Source organism: Microtus oregoni, unplaced genomic scaffold (assembly GCF_018167655.1).
Source record: "Microtus oregoni isolate MIOR12 unplaced genomic scaffold, Mior012 000005F_ref0000423, whole genome shotgun sequence".
NCBI lineage: Eukaryota > Metazoa > Chordata > Mammalia > Rodentia > Cricetidae > Microtus > Microtus oregoni.
The window spans coordinates 45,833,448-45,851,500 of NW_024543064.1; the positions used below are offsets into that span (position 1 = coordinate 45,833,448).

The following is an 18,053-nucleotide window of genomic DNA, read 5'->3' on the forward strand; positions in this document are numbered from 1 at the left end:
TTACCATGTGGCTGTGGCTTACTGCCTAAAGTTCTGGCATCCATCTCTGGTGGGACTACATGGCTTCTCCCTGACTTTGCGCTTCTTTTTCCCAGAGTTCAGTTTAGTTTTCCCCACCTAGCTTTGTTCCCCTATAGCTCTGCTATAGGCCCAAAGCAGTTCCTTTATTAACCAATGGTTTCACAGCATACAGAGGGGAATCCCACATCACCTCCCCTTTTTTTGTCTAAATAAAAAGGAAGGTTTTAACTTTAACAGAGTAAAATTACATATACAAAACATATATCAAGTAAGACGTACAGTTACAATATTTATATCTACTTTATTTTTTATCATAACTAAGGAACACTATTACTATAAATTTTTCAACTCCATTAAAGACTCCAGAAGGATATAATATTGCCTAAGTAAACAGGAAGTATATTGTAAGCAACTTCCAAAACTCTAGACTTTACAGAGAAATCTCGCTGCCTGGACAGTCACCCAAAGTTCTTCTGTACTGTTGGAGCATCCATATTCAGCCTACAAGTACATATCCACCAGACTTTTCCATGAAGCAGGAAATTTCAAAGACAGTCCTGCCTATATTGTCAGTTTGTCGGTCATTTTCTTCTGTGTCCTGCAGAATGTCTAGAAGATTCTTTCAGGAACCCCAAAGGATTGTCTCACCTTTGGGCAAGCTCAGCAGTCATATCTCTGTAGGGACTGCATGTCCAGTTCATCAAGCAGTCCAGGAAAAAGCACTTTTTTGCCCAAATGGCTAACCAATTCTGTAAGGAGCCTCTTCGATGCCCATCTTCCTCTTGAAGCAGCTTGCTGCTTTCAGGAGCAGACGTGTCTCACAGTCATGAAAATCCCTAAGTTCTTAAAACATTTTAAATGCCATACTCTGAAGGTCTTTGAAAGATTTGAAGAATACCTAAATGAAACATATCTCTATTATCTAGAAAACCTAATTAACATGACTACAAGCTTGACTATTATAGATGATTATATATTATATTTTTAAATGAGCTGTATAAACACAATATCTTAATCAAGATCAGAAAGACATATACACAGTATAACAAAATTGACATTAAATTTGTATCAATAAACCAAAATCCATACCAATGCAAATCTCTATAGAATAGCTCCCTTTAAATGTAAACAAACATATATAAACAATATTAGAGAGTTTGGGTATAGTTCTCTTGACTACTGCCTGCTGATTGGAGATGCTATTAATCAGGTCTTTCATGGTATATTCTGTGTGCTAGGTTCATCTCAGTCAGCAGGTGTGTGAAGTAATTTTTGGGGGGTGTTCATGGCAAGCTTTCAGGGGGGTTTGGTCCATCAAATCATATCAGTCTGGAAGGATTCCACAGGTTCTCATCCTCTGTGGAAACAAAAGAAGAACCTCTTTTCCAAAGTAACACATCCTTAGACCCATATTTGGAAGTCATGATACCTTTATAATATACATGCTGGTTTAGCTTAACAGCCCATATAATGAAACGTCTCTCTGTACTTAGCTCCTTCATAGTCAAAAAATTCAAAGAAAACACAATAATATATATAATCCAGACTCTCTGTGAATTTTCCATCTTTACGTGGCTTATTCTTTGTTTACTCCTTTTAATCTATAATTGTCTATACTCTGTCTTTTTAAAGACTTCCTTTTTTAAAAAAAAAAATTACTTCTTATAACTGTGTATATTCTTTTTCTTCTCTCTCCCAAGCCTTCGTACATGTATCCAACACTGTGACTCATTTAGAGGTCTTTTATGTCTGAATCTGTCCTATTGTGTATCTGAAATTCTTTTCTGTCTTGAAGAGCTTTTAAAATGGTAAGCAGTTTGGGTGCAGCAGCTCTGGATGCTGGCTCCACCTCTTTTCGCTTTTAAAATGGTGGAGGTACCATTACTGCCAGCACTGGAACCACCAGGTAGGAGCCACGCTCAGCACTTTAACTCTGAGAATGAGCATGTAGCACATAAACCCTTTATATCTGAGTAATAGCTGGATATGCCATGCAGAGCATTGCGTGGCCTGGAAATATCTCTGTGTATGGCTTCAGGAATCTGCCATGTTATCCTGCCTGTGCACTCCTAGCAGTCCTGATCCCACTGTGCTGACCTGTGGGCATGGTCTCAGCTACTTTCCCAAGTGGGCATACAAGCACCTGGGCCCACAAACCCCATTCAAGTGCTCCATAGCTGAACTTCCAGACAAACCATGCAGAGGTAAACCACACATCTAACAAATCCACTGTGCGACTGTTAATTTTGGTTTTGGTTTATGTTAGTTGTAGACCTTCCAAAGCTACCTTCTTTTAATATTATTTCATTAAAGATTAGGATTTCAAAATTTGGCTTTTGTGGGTATACAAGCATGCAGCATTATGTAAATTCCCTCTAACTATTCTCTTGAAGTGGAAATGAGTTAATGAGTTAGCATAAATAGTCAATTAGCACTTAGCATAATTTACCACGTTCAACAAATAATAAATTAGCAATGCCCCTTGCATCGGATTAGAACATGTTGATTTTACTGGGACAGGTTTTCATGGATAGATTTTCTGTGTAGATCTCAATCTCAAAAGCATCCATACATTTGTACTTCAGTTTGCCAAGCTGGTTATTAACCATAGCTCATAGGCCTCCCTATAATCAATGCATTGAGTATGTGATAATTCCTATTGTTAATGACAATAATAATTCATGGGGCTGGAGAGATGGCTCAGCTATTAAGATCACTGGCTGTTCTTCCAGAGGACCGAGGTAGTGGCTGTAGGATCCGCCTTCTTCTGGCCTCCTAGGACACATATGACACACAGACGTCCACGCAGATGAAACACCCCCACATATATAAGTTTTAAAACATTTTAAGTAAACTCTTTGGGTTATTATAAACATTCTCTCTATCTGCAAAGATGTTGTAACTATAAGGTAATTATGTTCATCAGGATAAACCAGGTTATGCTGTCACAACCAATAACCCGTAAAGCTCTATGATTTTATATGATAAGGACATCTTTCTTGTGCTCTATGATTTTATATGATAAGGACATCTTTCTTGTGCTCTATGATTTTATATGATAAGGACATCTTTCTTGTGCTCTATGATTTTATATGATAAGGACATCTTTCCTGTGCACATCTCATGCTCTGTGGAGGGAGCAGGCTGCTCTCCTCTGTGCTGGGCTGGCTTAGCAGCTAGATCTCAACAACAGGAATGTGAGGGTCATGAAGAGGAGAGGAGGGGAAGGAAAAGGAGGGGAGGGGAGAGAAGTGTGGAGGAGGGGAAGAGGGGAGAATAGGGAGGAGGGGAAGGGAGAGTAAAGGGGGAGGGAAGGGGAGTGGAGGAGGGGAAGAGAGGGAAGAAGAGGAGAGTAGGGATGAGGGGAGGGAGGGGAAAGGCAGAGCTGAAGAATCTTAGATCTACCTGAGCTTTCTACCACTGCCGTCTTTCTCTTCATTCATTCCTATCTTTCTTCCTGTCATCCTATTAATTATTGGAAAAGGGCAGACCCTGAGGTCCCAGTTTCCTTCAAGGGTCTCTAGGCCATGCGTCTTCTTAAAAAGATCTTAAGGTCATAGTCCCTCTCAGGGAGATTAATATTGCATACCGGTGCAGGACGTGCTGAGAGAAAAGGTGCCGTTAGGCCGCCGATGTGGCTGGAACAGTTGTGCTCCTTATAAGAAAAGCCACATTTTGAAATGACAGCGCTCAAGGTGTATGCTTAGGAGAAGCCTTGGGAGGGGTGAGACCACAAGGGCAGAGCCCTTGTTCTTAGAAGAGACCCCAGAGAGCTGGTGTGTCCCGCCTGCTGTGTGAGAGCCCAGTGTGAAATCAATTATCTACAGCCCAGAAGAGGGACTTCCCCAATCTGACCATGCTACTACCTGGCCCTTGTCGTTCTCAGCTTCCAGAACTACACGAAATACATTTCTATGTTTATAAACTTTACAACCTCTGGTGTTTTGTTACTGCAGTCTGTATGGACTAGGAGACGTGAAAAGACAATTGCGACCAGGTGTGGAGGTGCATGTCTTTGAGCCTCACACTTGGGAGATAGAGGCAAGCAGATCTCTCTGAGTTGGAGGCTATCCTGGTCTACAAAGAGAGTTTCAAGACAGTTATGGCTGTTAGAAAGAGAAAAAAGAAGCCCTGTCTTGAAAAACAAAACAAACGACAACAAAGCAAAACAACAACAAAAAAGATAAATGCAGAGTAAATCGAAGCACCCACTTAACGAGTCAACCAACAAGGAAAAAGGATTAAATGCTCCAGGAACATGATAAATAGCCAACTGACTGGTCACAAAATGGGACATTTTTACCTTGGTGGTTCTCTCTAATCAAACCTCAAAATACGTGGAAAGAGTGATATGAATTTCAGAGCTACTTGAAAGCATTCTTCTACTATATCTTGATGGGCTGTTTCGAAAACCAGTGACAACTCCTCTTTTAATTTAAAAACACTTGTATTTCTGATAAGGTCTGTTTGAACCTTGGTGTTAGAGTGGTAAGAACAAGTTTATCACATCTCAAAGCATCATCCCACTAAGACAGAAACATTGTTAGTCCTTTACTAAAGTCTTTGGTTTAGCAAGTCTTCACAGGCATGGCTGCAGGCCAGTCTCAGGGATAAAAACCGGAACTGAGATGCTCGATCTCAGAAGGCTCTGGGCACACAGCTTAAATGAGGGCTTCAGCTGGCTTACCAAAAGAGGTATTTCATTGCTTAGCTGTCTGGGAATATAAAGTTGGCTTTATGATAATAGAAATGTATGCTGAGAGAGGCATATCCAACCCATATGTTAAGGACATCAAGGAACATTCTAGCTATAGAAATTCTGAGTTCTGAAGATAAGCTATCTTTCCTAGTCTATCCTGAGGCTGAAGTAAGATGTCGGTGAGGAAACTCAGAACTGCGAACATGTAAAGTGGTCACTCATTATCTCATCACCTCTGTGACGCAGTGAGACAGTCACCGGCATTTTTTTAAAGGGCACTTAAAGAAGTTTCTTTAAATTTTAGATCTGGTGAGAGGAAAGCCAGAAATCAAACCCAGGGCATGTGGCAGACTGCATCACCGTGTGATTTCCTACTGCATCACCATAGAAACCACATCCACTCCCTGGAAACTTTCATCAGATGTCATCTCCCATGCTAGAGGGACACCACTATTGACTTTCAGAGTTTAAAGCTTGCGCTTTGTCAGTCAGTAAATGAAAAGTGGGCCCTGAAACTTATACCTTCCTGCTTCTCAAAGCCTCGTATTTGCACAGTAACTCCCAAGAAGATGCAGCAATACGAAGGGAGGTGTTTGGATGACTGAGTACCCAGCAATAACCATAAAAGCACATCGCTAGCCCTCCACACTGTCACCTACGTGCTTAGTAAATACTGTTAAAATAAGGTCCGAGCAATCGAGCGTCCAGGGGCTTAGCATAAATGGCCCAAGAGGGTGAGGTAACTTCAAGCATTCACTGGGTGCTGCTGACTGCACCAATTCTCACGTTCTCTGGCAGCATGAGGGGTCCCACTCTCGCTCTGTTCCTCTTCTCCGTCCTGTTGACTGCGGTGCAAGCAAGGAGCAGGGAGACGGTGAAGCTCTGTGGCCTCGACTACGTAAGAACAGTCATCTACATCTGTGCCAGCTCTCAATGCAGGAGGCACCTGGAGGAGGCGCCCCCAACTCAGCGAGGTAATTCAACTCGCGCACCTCACTTTCCCCCCAGATCTCTCTTTTTAAACCCTCCCCAGTTATTTTAGTGGCTATTTCTCTAAGAAATACGGATCTGCTTGTATATCAATGTATGTGGTTAATCATCAAAATACACCTCTGAATTCGGCCTGGGAAAAGGTAAACACGCTACTGTTCAGAAAGCATTGCACTGCTCTTCTTTAGTCTTCTGCTTGTAATAATTTCATTGCATGGAACTTCAGCAAGCGTAGCTTCCATGAGCTGAGCAGTGAAGGCTATAGAGAGGCCAGATAGATATCCGCACACGGATGATTACGGAGTGCGTTAAGTTGGAATTCAGGTAAGTGGCAAACAAGGGTGAAAGGATGGACTCCACTCAACAGAGCACTTATAAAGTACCAGGCAGTTTCAGGGGCCTCCGCTTTCCTCTGAGAATCGTATGAAGTAATGCTCCCACCGTTTATCATTTATCAATAAGGAAACTGTCCAGCCACTCAGCAGCGGGACCAGATAACAAGCCAGGTCTTCTATGTGCTTCAAAAGCCGCAGTCATTGCCATTACATACCGTGGTGCCCCAAGTGACCAGAAGGCTTCAATGGTTACTTACATCATGGAGAAGGTGGAGCGGCCTCTGTCAAGTTTAAGAAGTGGCGGGGGCTGGGGAGTTGGGGGGATTGTGAGCCATAGGAAATGTGTGGTCAGAATTCCCAGAGTGCCCGTCGTCAGTCTGCTCTCCCAGCAGTGATGTGTGGGCTTCACCAAACTTCGGTTTTCAAATCAAATAACTTAGGAGATTGACTGGAATTCTTTCTGTTAATCTTGTAATGAATTATGAGGTAAAAGGCTGGAGACATGACTCAGTGGTCCATGTCAGGCAGCTCACAACTCTCTGTATCTCCAGCTGCTGGGGGTTTGGCTCCTTGTCTCCCACTGGGCACCTGCATTCATGTGTATACACACACACACAAACACACACACACTTACACACAAAATTAAAAATAATAAAAATAAAAATTTAAAACCGTGAGGTAAAATTTATTTAAGCTTCTACTGTTCTATATTTTTAAATCAACAAAAATGGATTTATCACATATATACCATGTTGACGCTGCACAAAGACTAGAGCAGGCCTAATTTGCACACACATTACCTACACTTTTGTGTGTGTGTGTGTGTGTGTGTGTGTGTGTGTGTGGTGAGAACACTGAAGATTTGTGCTCTTCTTAGAAACTTCAGGAATGCTCATGTTCCATTGATCACAGCTGCCACATTGTATAGGCGATCTCTTGTTCGTATTCTTCCTGGCTCCTTGGAACTAACTCTGTATTCCGTGGCTCCCTTCTCTCGATCCCCGGACACCTAAGTCATCCTCAGACAGCCGCCGTTCTATTGCTCCTCTGGCCTCGGCTTTCCAGATCTCTCTTCTAAGTGAGACCATGAAACACTGCTCTTTCTATGCCCTCCTCGTGGCTCTGCTTGAATAATGGCTTTCATTGCTTTTGTTTTCTAATAAAGTCTTCGGAAATTAATGACATGTAAATGCTGCAGCCACAAGGATGGTGCTAAAGGTTCCAGCTTGTCTTAAAAGGACTTGCTAAACAAGAAGCCTTTAGTGAAGGACTAACAACAGTGAATATGGTTAAGAATATGTGAAGGATTAGCAAATATTCCTATTTATCGGGATGATTCCTTAAGATGTGATAAACTTGTTCTTACCACTTTAATACCAAGGTTCCTACAGGCCTGATCAGAAATATGTGTTTTTAAACTTTAAAAGAGGAGTTATCGCTGATTTTTGAAACAGCACATCAAGATATAGTAGGAAAATGTTTTACAGTGGCTCTGAAATATACAGAGCCATGGAATGAATGTTTTATACATTTCTCTTTTCTAGATTTTATTTTTTTTAGTATTGTTACGTGAGTGCGTGTGTCTGTGTGTATCTACGACATCTGTGAACAGGCACATATACCACAATACATAGATGGCGGTCAGAGGACAACTTTGTGGAGTCAGTTTTGTCCTTACATCTGTATGTGGATTCTGGGGATGAAATTTGGGTCCAGGCCTTCATTGTTGGACTGCAAGCACCCTTACCCACTGAGGCATCTCACTGGCCCCATCTTCTTTGGAAGTCACTGAAACCATAGCACTCAAACCTTCCACAGGTCTCCATCGTGTTTCCCTCACACTATTTATCTGATCAATTTCTAGTTGGCCACCGAACATTCACTCGTGTGGTTTTTGTTCCCAGTGTTGTTCCATTGAGTCTGAACTAGATCAAAAGCCAGACGGACTGGAGGACAGACATTGGGAACAACATTTAGATTAAACAATGTGGCCCATGTTTCACTTTCAGATATGGAATGGAAATTCCATTGATCAGCCCTGCAAGGCTTACTCAGAGTTTTTGTTACTGTTGTTGTTCTGCTCCTAGCTAATTAATGTCATCTCCTCTGGCTAATTAGATAGCTTCTTGTTAATTATAACTAGCATCTTTGGAAACTGCTGGTCATGGAGCAGAGGCGGCTGACAGCAGTTACTGCTAGCCAACTGAGACTGATGCCTGTCAACCTCTGTAAAATAAAGAGCATTCCCAAGCCAGCTCCTCCTGAAGGGCGGGCCTTAGGTGCTTTCTTTGTCAGGGTTCTTTCAGGTAGTATGGTGCCTTTCTTTTCTTATAGCCCAGCCAAGAAGCCACTTTCATCTCCCAGACAGACAGGAGACATCCAAGGAAACTCTTGAGCACAAGCTTCCCGAGATGGATTTCTCAGGCCAGGAGCTTGTTCAGGATCCACAGATGCCCATTGAAAGGTTTTGGCAGTGGAAGAAGTACTCGGTGATGTCCAAACAAGATCTGTGCTGCACGGAAGGCTGCTCCATGACTGAGCTCAGTACACTCTGTTAGGAAGTGCCTATACCCACGGGCGAGCTTCAGCATGTATCTAATTGGTATCCTACCACCGAGTCCCAGCATCTATCACTACAGTCATGGTTTAGGGGGTAGACAATCCTTTTCTAAAAGGTCTGTCTATTATGGCTTAAAGCTAAGAGATGTCTCTCTTCCCCCTTTGCCAAGGTCAATCTACTCTTCTTTCTGAATTTTAACTTTTGCTTTGAAATTTTAAGTGCTGTGCAAGACCGCAATAAAATGCATGAATCAAAGTTCACTGTGATGCTTTTCGCTTCCAAGATTGTGATAGCTACCCACCCTGCCCATCCACACCTGAGGCAGCTGGGAGAGCGGGCCCGAGATCATAAGGGCGGAAGAGCGGCCCCTGCCCACCACCAACAGCCGCAACACTTGGGAGAGCAGCAGGCCCCGCACCTCACCTGAGCAGCATAATAGAGTCAACTCCAGTTGGTAAAGGTGTGGGGGAGCCAGCCCTGAAGTTTGAGTATGGCAGAGCTGTCCCCATTACTCAACTGTCATGTGGTGGCAGGGGTGAGGAAGAGATGCCCTCTTCACTCTGCCCATCAAAGCCTGAGGCGGGTGGGAGAGCTGGCCTGGCCCCTCATCAGCTGCAGCGCTCCGTAGAGTGGCCCCTATGCCATGCCTGGGCAACAGAGTAGAGCTTGCCTCCTCAGTCACCAGGCAGGCATGTACCGCACAGACAGACATGAAGGAAGAACATATGTACACACAAACAAATCTTTAAAACCAAATGAAAATAAAAGCCATGTGCCACTAAAAAGAATGGGCATGCCCCCTTGCAATCTTACATTCTTTAGCATCTGAGCTGTGAAGGCCCAGGAACTAGAGTTACAAATAGTTGAGAACCACCATGTGGATTCTGGGAAACAGTTGGCTGAGCCATCTGCCCAGCCCCAATCTAGCCAGCTCTTGCTATATGGGATCCAAAGCCTTGCCTTCCAGCAATGGGTAAGATGGGAGATACATTTTGCTATCTCCTAGGCAGGATCTATGCATCTCATAAGCATGGGTGAAGCCTTGGAAGATTGATCATCCCCCTGAAGCTCCTCCCAGAGGTTTCTGGGATCACAGCTCTTAGTGGCATCTGTGGCAGGAGAGCAGGACAGAGAGGGGGGCTGAAGATGATCACATGAAAGAGACGACGATCAGAAAAAAAAAGGGATATCTGAGCAAAGTTCTCCTTGTAGCCTAGGCTACCTTTATTTTGCCCCTGTCTTGCAGAGATAAAAGCACTTTCCATTCTTACCCTAGCACTTGAGAAATCAAGCCCTAGCTGGTGAAGCCATTGTTACACAATTGGCTCTCTTCCTAGATAAAAGGAGAAACTTTTTCATCTCTCACGCTGGTTGCCGACCCTGGTGGGTTGTAATAATGGAATCGTTTCAGCCTAATGCTGCTCTTATTTATACTGTCTGTGAATGGTACGAGCTACCTGTTGAGTGTTCACTGTGTGTGGTTCTGAAACATTACCATCACACATCAGCTGCAGGAAACCTGTAGGGAGTGGATGGTACTTCACTGTCAACTTTCACAAGAGACATGTGTCTAAATCTGCACAGCTGAGTGGGTAGATGGTGTTTCCAGACATGCAGCAAACTGCTTAGTGTGGATCAAGGTGACAGTATCGCCAAGCCTGCTAATGTTCAAAATTCCTATTACCATTAGGCAGTCCTAGCTTTTTCAAAGTCAGTTTTACTAGGTAGTAAGTTAGGTATCAGTAGGTAAGGAGGCTTTTGAAGATGGCGACTTTCGTCTTAACAAAAAGCTTGTAAAAACCAAAATGAAATTTTAACACTCTGTTTATTGATCAAAAGAATGGGATCTAAATCCTAGTCCCCATCCTTGATGGAGATGTCATTCTGAACCATCTGGAAGAACTTTCATTGAGACCTTCCTAAACCTTATAAGCCTATGATCGAGGGACTGGAGAGATGGGTCAGTAGTTAAGAATACTGGCTGTCCTCCAAGAGGTCCCAGGTTCAATTCCTGCGCCCACATGGCAGCTCACAATCATCTGTAACTCCAGTTCTATGGGATCCAATGCTCTCTTCTGGCCTCTGTGGGCATCAGGCATGTGCATGGTATACAGACATACATGCAGGCAGACACTTAGGCACATAAAATAAAAACAAATCTCAAGACTACAATCTACAAGGTGTTTCCTTAAAGAATATGGATACAGCTATCATTGCAAAAGAAAGTGAATCCAAACAACCCTGTCAGTCACCTGGATAGGCAAAGTCCCTAAGAAGAAGTTGCTTTGGCTAGAGGCTTTATAAGCAGTATAGTCTTCCAGAAATTTGTCCAACTGATTAACTCTATCAGGCATAAATTTCCTCCTCTGAAGTGGGCCTTAAATCTACTCAGAAAGCTGTTAGTTACCTCCATTACACAGCTTGCCACTCAGTCATTATTAGAGCCCACAGAAGCCTTAGCTGGGTAAGACTATTGATTAATCTTCCCCTCCCCCACACCCAGCACCTTCTGGGGCTGCGAAAGCTGAGACCAGAGAGTGTGCTCTCTTTGGCAATAGATCCTTACTCTTCAGTTTGGGTGGGCAACTGTATTAGTTGCTTTTCTGCTGTCGTGATTTAAAAAAACAAAAACAAAAAAACCCATGACCAAGGCATTTTAAAGAAGAAAGTGTTTACTTGGGCTTCTGTTTCCAGAGAGCTAAGAGGCCTATGGCACAAATCTTGGCAGTATATGGCAGTCATGATGGCAGAAACAGCTCTGAGCTCACATCTTGAGCCCCAAACAGAAAGCTGAGAGTGAACCGGGAAGGACTGATGTCAGGTTTTTGACACCTCAAAGCCCATTCCTAGTGACATACCTCCTCCAGTCATGCCGCACCACCTGGGACCAAGGTTCAAATGCCCAAGACTAGGGGAGATGTCTCATTCAGAATCCTCCAGCAACTAACATCAATGACAATAGCCTGTATTGTTTTGGGTGGTCTCTGGGACTGCCCCACTCCCACTCCAACCAGCAACTCAAAGGGAATAGCCCACACCTGACACTGGGCTTTTTATTTGGAACCTATGACTTCTGAGAGGAACATTATCTCCTGTGTAGGGTAAATTCAACTTACTATATATTTAAAACACACACACACACACACACACGCGTGCGCGCGCGCACAAATACACATGTATTCAGAAAGCTAATAAAATAGGTTTCCATACATCTTTTCAAATGTACTCACTGTTAGTTATTCCCCTCTCTACCCATTATTCTATCCGGCCAAGAACTGGTGGCAAAGGAGCACATAGGTTGTAGGGGTGAACCTACTACCATTATCTCAAGCAACTTCTAAGTAAGTATCTACATATCCACAGGTTAGAGCTGACTTAGTACTTACCAGAGGAGCATCTTTGTGCACTGGGTGGCTGCTGCTTCAGACACACAGAGTAAACCTACAGAGTGCTCAGCCATCTAAATCCTATCCCCTCTCTTCCAGACTCAGAGACACCACCGTGAAAGACTATAAACACTAAAGGAGCAAAACAGTGTTTTCTGGACATGTTAGAACCATTGCATTCACAGAACCTTGTACAAAATCAAGCCAGCCAGCATTCCAGCATGGATGGGGGAAGGGACTAGGGAGGCTCCACCCCTAGCTGAGGAGCTACTGACAGTTGAGGGATGCTAAGGGAGGAACAATCCATTTTCCTTATGGAAGTGGCCTCTGAAGGGTTGACCATGCTCTAGTGGAGGCCCGCCTCCCCATGTACATATGGACAGCGCAGTAGATTCAGTGGGTTATTAAAAAAAAAAAAAAAAAAAGAGGAACAAGGATGTGAAGTTAGGGAGGGGCAGAGTCCAGGAGAAGTTCAAGTAGGAAGTGGTACAGGGTGAATGTGATCAAAGTATAAATACAAATGTTGCATTCTGAATTAAATGTAGGTGTTGTGGAATATTTGTTTAACTATGCAAAAATGTGTTGCATTTGTTTAATTGTGTAAAGATGTGTTGATGTGTTACTTCGCCTCCTTAAGGCACCTGATTGGTCTACTAAAAATCTGAATGACCAATAGCAAGGGAGGAGGTATAGGCGGGACTTCCAGGCAGGGTGAGTAAGTAAGAGGAAGGATTTAGGCTCTAAATGAAGAAAGTAAAGGAGATGACAGGGAGATGCCAGGGACCAGGCAGCCAGACATAGAGGAGGCAGCAAAGTAAGACCACAGAATGAAAGGAAGGTAAAAAGCCCTTTTGACATGAATGAATAGGAACCAGTTAAATTAAGCTAGAAGAGCCAGCGAGACAAGGCCATCAATAATAAGTCTCCATGGTTTTATTTGGTTGGGGGCCCAAAGAAAATTCCAACTACATATAGGTCAGTACAGTTGCATCCTGGCTGGAGAGACGCTATTTTAAAGAGAAATTATTTGTTCCCACACTGGCTAGCAGAGTCTTGAAACAATGGATGCCAAAGAATTAGCATTTCCCCAGGAAGGCTTGCTGAAGGAAGGGGTTGTCTCTAGCCCGGCTGTTAGAGGCAACACTCTCCTCCAAGGAAGGCTTCACAGTTTTGACAAAAGATCAGGGCTCAGCTGATGGGCCAGGCTGCTTCATATGTATCCCTCTAGCCCCCCCCTTTTAACACTACACCTCGAGTACCCCCAGATGGACTTGGGGGTCGCTGGACTCCATTTGCCCTCTTCCTGACGTGGCCACACTGAGCAATCTTCTTACCCTGCCTTCACTGTCACTTGTCTCTTTAGGTGGAATTTTGGGAATGGGGGGAGATTGAGCCCGGCTCACAGGGACTGTCCAAGCATAAGCTTTGACCCCAACCACATTGGTAACACGGTTAGTACCTTTAAAAAAAATTATTCTCCCTCTCCTAAAAACTATTAAGTGCCAATATTTTTTAAGGGTAGGAATTTCTGCTCACATACCATGTTCATGCTGGTCTTTTGTTTGGCCTGAGCTTTTGAAAGCCTTGGGCACTGTATGTCAAGTGCCGTGAGTTCACACCTGCAGCGGCCTTGCTGTGTCCTGAGAGCTCTGTTTCCTTACAGTCATTTGCTCCTCTGCCTTGGGCCCTCTTTCCACCCCTTCTTCTACAATGACCCCTGAACTTTAGGAGGAAATGTGATTGTCAGGAGCCACCTTTATGGGGTGACTTCTGCCGCGACCCTAGTTGCAGTGGGTTCGTATGTTCCATGGTAGGGGCGTGAGGATTAGAGGTGCTAGGTAGGAGGAACAGAGATAAGAAAGAATCACAGAGACATAGGATAATATTGGGAGGGCCATTAAGTCTCCTGCATACTGAGTTCTGACTTCTGAGCTCACCTCTATTTAATTGGCCATACACTTTTATACTCCGCTACAAAAGTCGGGGGGGGGGGAGGCAAAAGATGCTTTAACATGATATAAGGGATAACTAGAGCAGTTACTTGCTTCAATACTTTGAGACTTCAAGCCATTAATTCATGAGAAAAACATTCTGTTGTTTAGGCAGTGAACCCGCCCTAAACCAAGTATTCTAAAGGCAGGCACTCCCTAGGTTAAACCTCCTAATTCAAAAGAAGGAGCAGAAGTACGCTTGAATTCTCCCACATTTGGTCAAGGTGGAGAGGATACACCTCTATGGGCCATTTTAGTGTCTACAGCACCATGTAACCACACCCTAGGTCAGGGTGTGTAGCCAGAGTTGTTGTCTACAACTTTGAACAAGCTCAAGCTCTCTGGCCTTCAGAAAGGTGGAATAGGTTCACATTCTTGGGCTTCCAATATGATATAGATGTTCCATTAAGGACGGAGCATTCCAAAGTCTGTCATTCTCCACACCTTGACCAGCTGTGTGTCTCTGTAACAACTGCCATCTACTGCACAAGTTTCTTCGGTGGGTGGTGGGGATTGAGAGATGCACTGATCTATCTAGGGGTATAATGATAAGTCATTAGGAATCAACACACACACACACACACACACACACACACACACACACACTATCCTTAGATGAGTCTAATCTCAGACTGAGTTAGCCCCATCGTAAGGATTAGGAAATGTTTCATCTTAAATTCTCTGCTTCATTAAGGGAATGGATCCTTATGTGTTTTTCACTTGTGTTTGTACATGGAGATGCAACCAAGCACTTTAGCTAGGCTTTGAGACCACTTTAAATCTATATTATCAAAGTAAAGTGAACTAAAGAGAATGTATTTGTGTAATTAGTTGACAAATATATTTTATTTTTTCTTTAGTTTCAGAATGATTTATCCCATATAAATTTATAAAGTGATTTCCCAACATCCGCTAAGCAAAATCAGACTGACTATGTAGTTGGATGATCCACTGTCGTCATTTGTTGGAAACAGCATCTGCCGGTTATTATCTCAGGTGCAAAGGGAAGCCTGGGTCTCCCCATACTGGTTATACCGGTTTCTTGCCTTGGTAGGTAGGGAAATGGGTTGGTGGTAGATGGAAAATCCCAGGCTTCAAGTTAGAGCCTGCATTTAAAGGAATAATGAGTATAGCACAGTTGAGGTGCCAAGGAGAGAAGCCGAAAGCTACTGCAGACTTGAGAGAGATTAACTTAGATCTCAGTTCACCCTCTGGAGGTTTGTGCTCATTTGTGAATGAACTCACAAATCCAAATGGGATTGAAGGCAGCAAGGAGTGGGCAGTCCTCAGCATCGCTGTCAGGAACCAGGAACGGTCCTGATGCAAGCTCCAGCTGTCTGCATGGCACAAGGAGAGAGCCACAGTGGAGGCAGAAGTTGGGAACTGATAATGTCTTGAAGAATGTAGCTTTGAAAGAAAACTGTTTGAAATTTTGGAAAAATGGGTATATTATAGTGATGAGAAGAAACTGCCGAAAAAAGGTGCTCAACCCCACCTTTCTTTCTTTTTCCTCTTTGCAGTGCGAAGTATTAAACTGCGGGCCTTGGGCTTACTAAGCAAGTGTTCTACAGTGACTGGTGATATCCCCAGCCCTTGGTGCTTTGAGACAGGGTCTAATTATGTAGCTAAAGCTAGCCTGGGACTCCAGATTCTCCAGCTTCAGTCCTAGAGTACTGGGGTTAGAGGCTTGTCCAACACACCCAGATCTGCTTTAGCAAACACATATTGTAATAATTAGAGATCGAGAGGAAGTTTCTTTAATAAGGTAGATTTTTTTATTTGCTTAATTATTATCATTATCACTATCTGTTGTTGTTGTTATTATTATTATTATGTTACTATTACTACTACTACTACTATTTGAGGAAGGGTCTTACATAGCCCAGTTGGTTTCAAATTCTGGTATAACTGTGGCTGGTCTTGAATTCCCAATCCTCCTGCCTCTACCTCCCAAATTTTTGGGATTACAGGTGTGCCCTATGACACCCTGATTGACTCAACTATCTTTTTTGTTAAAAATTAAAAAAAAATGTTTTATGTGTTTTGCTTGCATGTGTGTCTGTGCACCATGGGTGCCTGGTGCCTGAGGATACCAGAAGAAGGCCCTGGATCCCTGAGAACTGTGGTTACAGACAGCTGTTATCTGCCATGGGCGTGCTGGGAATCAAACTCAGGTCACCTGGAGTGTGGAGTAGGCAACACTCTTAACCATTGAGCTATATCTTCAGCTCTGGCTTGGCTGTTTTATATACACTGTCTGTCCAGCCTTCATGAGAACACAATCATGGCCTATTTTACTTTTCAGGAAACAGGCTGAAGGTGTTAGGTGCTTGCCAACAGTTTGGTGCCTAACTGTTAAGGGTTAGAAGTCATAGATCTTCAAACCTATGCTTGAAAAGGAGGGGGGGGGGCAGGGAGAAGGGAGGGAAGCAAGGAGTGAGGGAGAGGGAGAGAGAGAACTGTCTCTTCCCTTCAGCAGACAGGACTTGGAAAGCGCTGAGATGCCATGCAGGTTGAGCCGTCTGCACATCCTGCTTGGGAGAGCACTTTCAGCTTTCATGAAAGCCCCAGACTGGTGGGTGAGGACCAGACTGCTGACTGTGAGAACTTCAGAAAGACTCAGGAAGAAGAAAACCAAAGAACCGTTTGATGTCGAGTTTTCTTACCTATTTTTTATAACTCCCAGAAAGACAGGTCAATTGATTCTCCCAAGAGAGAAAGTGCTCATTCGTTAAGACTGTTAAGTTATAAATGTCTGATTTATTGACATTTTAAAAAATGTATTGACTTCCATACACCAATTCTCCAGACTTAAAAAATGAATTCACTGATTTCACTTTTAGTGAAAATGAAACTTTTCATTTAGTGTTTCATTTCTGAACCCACGAGCTGTTGGACTCTGACCTCCTACTATGTTCTGAATATGTTGTCTCTCACTTCCTACTATGTGCTTTCTGAGGTTTCCCAATTAGCCGTGACCACGGGCAACAAGACACACTGAGATGCTAGCTTATTTTTTAAGAGAAACTTTACGTTTCCTGATTTCTGACAACAGAAAGGGATAATATAGGAAACTGTCTTAATGAAGAAAAAGAAAAAAGAAAGAAAGAAAGAAAGAAAGAAAGAAGAAAGATTAAAAGAGGGGAAGGAGGAAGGCAGGAAGGCAGTATATAACTGATAGAACCCCATTGATTTGGGAGGTGGTTTCTGGCTGGGTTTCTAGAGCCGGTTATTGGTTGTTTAGTACTGAGTATACTTGCTGGCTGATGTATATTTTATAAGGCAGAAGGGAGAAGTGAGCTCTCATTTTGGATGGCTGCCAAGTCTAAATCTCTTCCCTTGATGTCCTGGCTCAGCTTTCAGCTGCCTGTGGCCCAAATGTCCCATGATCAACTTAACCTAGCGTGCAGACTCAAACTCAGTGTTTTACTTCTCCACCTCTTTCCCCTGATGTCTTATTCCTGCGAACAGGAGCATGCATTTTGCTCCAGGCGCTCAGGCTTTCTGCTGCGACCACAAGCCCTTCTCTTGGACATTAAACTGTGAGTCGTTCAGCAAGCATGCGTTAATTTTACAAAACCCTGTGCCTGCCGTGGCACCGGCATTGTCATTACTGCATCAAGGAAATACTGCTGCTTTGTAAAACCGGTAATGTGTCTAAGGTGCCTGGGACAACTGAGTTGAGACCTAAGCCATCCAGGCACCCAGGACTTGAAACTTCAACCATTCTGGGCATTGCTTTAGCCTCCTAATCACGTAGACCTTGTTCCTGCAACGTCCCTTATGACATAGCTTCCTAATGCTATGCACTTAGAGAAAAGCTGCTAATGTCTCCTTGTAGTTCGAGTGTTCTTCCTTACCAGATAGCTGCCATGCACCCTGTGATCTTTGTGTGACCTCTTATCCCTGGTAAATTTCTTCCTCAAGCCTTCCATCTTTTGACATTCTCCTCGTCTCCATCACAGTCTGGAGGAAGCCGTCATTTCCTTTCACAAAGCCTTCCCTAATCAGGTTCCTTCATTGGGTAAAGAAGTTCCAGAACTTTCTTGTGATAACATGTTGTAATCACAC

At 43.5% G+C, this 18,053-nt stretch overlaps 1 protein-coding gene across 1 annotated transcript; it reads left to right on the plus strand.

Moving 5' to 3' along the window:
* The first annotated feature begins 5,386 nt into the window (after positions 1-5,386).
* On the plus strand, positions 5,387-8,603 carry Insl5 (insulin like 5). The gene is made up of 3 exons (XM_041651280.1): positions 5,387-5,406; positions 5,519-5,694; positions 8,380-8,603. The coding sequence occupies exons 2-3, from the start codon at positions 5,520-5,522 to the stop codon at positions 8,601-8,603; spliced, it is 399 nt and encodes a 132-aa protein (XP_041507214.1). The 5' UTR covers positions 5,387-5,406; position 5,519.
* Positions 8,604-18,053: the final 9,450 nt, after the last annotated feature.

Coding starts and splice junctions, on each gene's coding strand:
- Insl5 (XM_041651280.1), top strand. CDS start 5,520: ATGAGGGGTCCCACTCTCGCTCTGTTCCTCTTCTCCGTCCTGTTGACT. Junction 5,695..8,379: donor GGCGCCCCCAACTCAGCGAG/GTAATTCAACTC, acceptor CTTTTCTTATAG/CCCAGCCAAGAAGCCACTTT.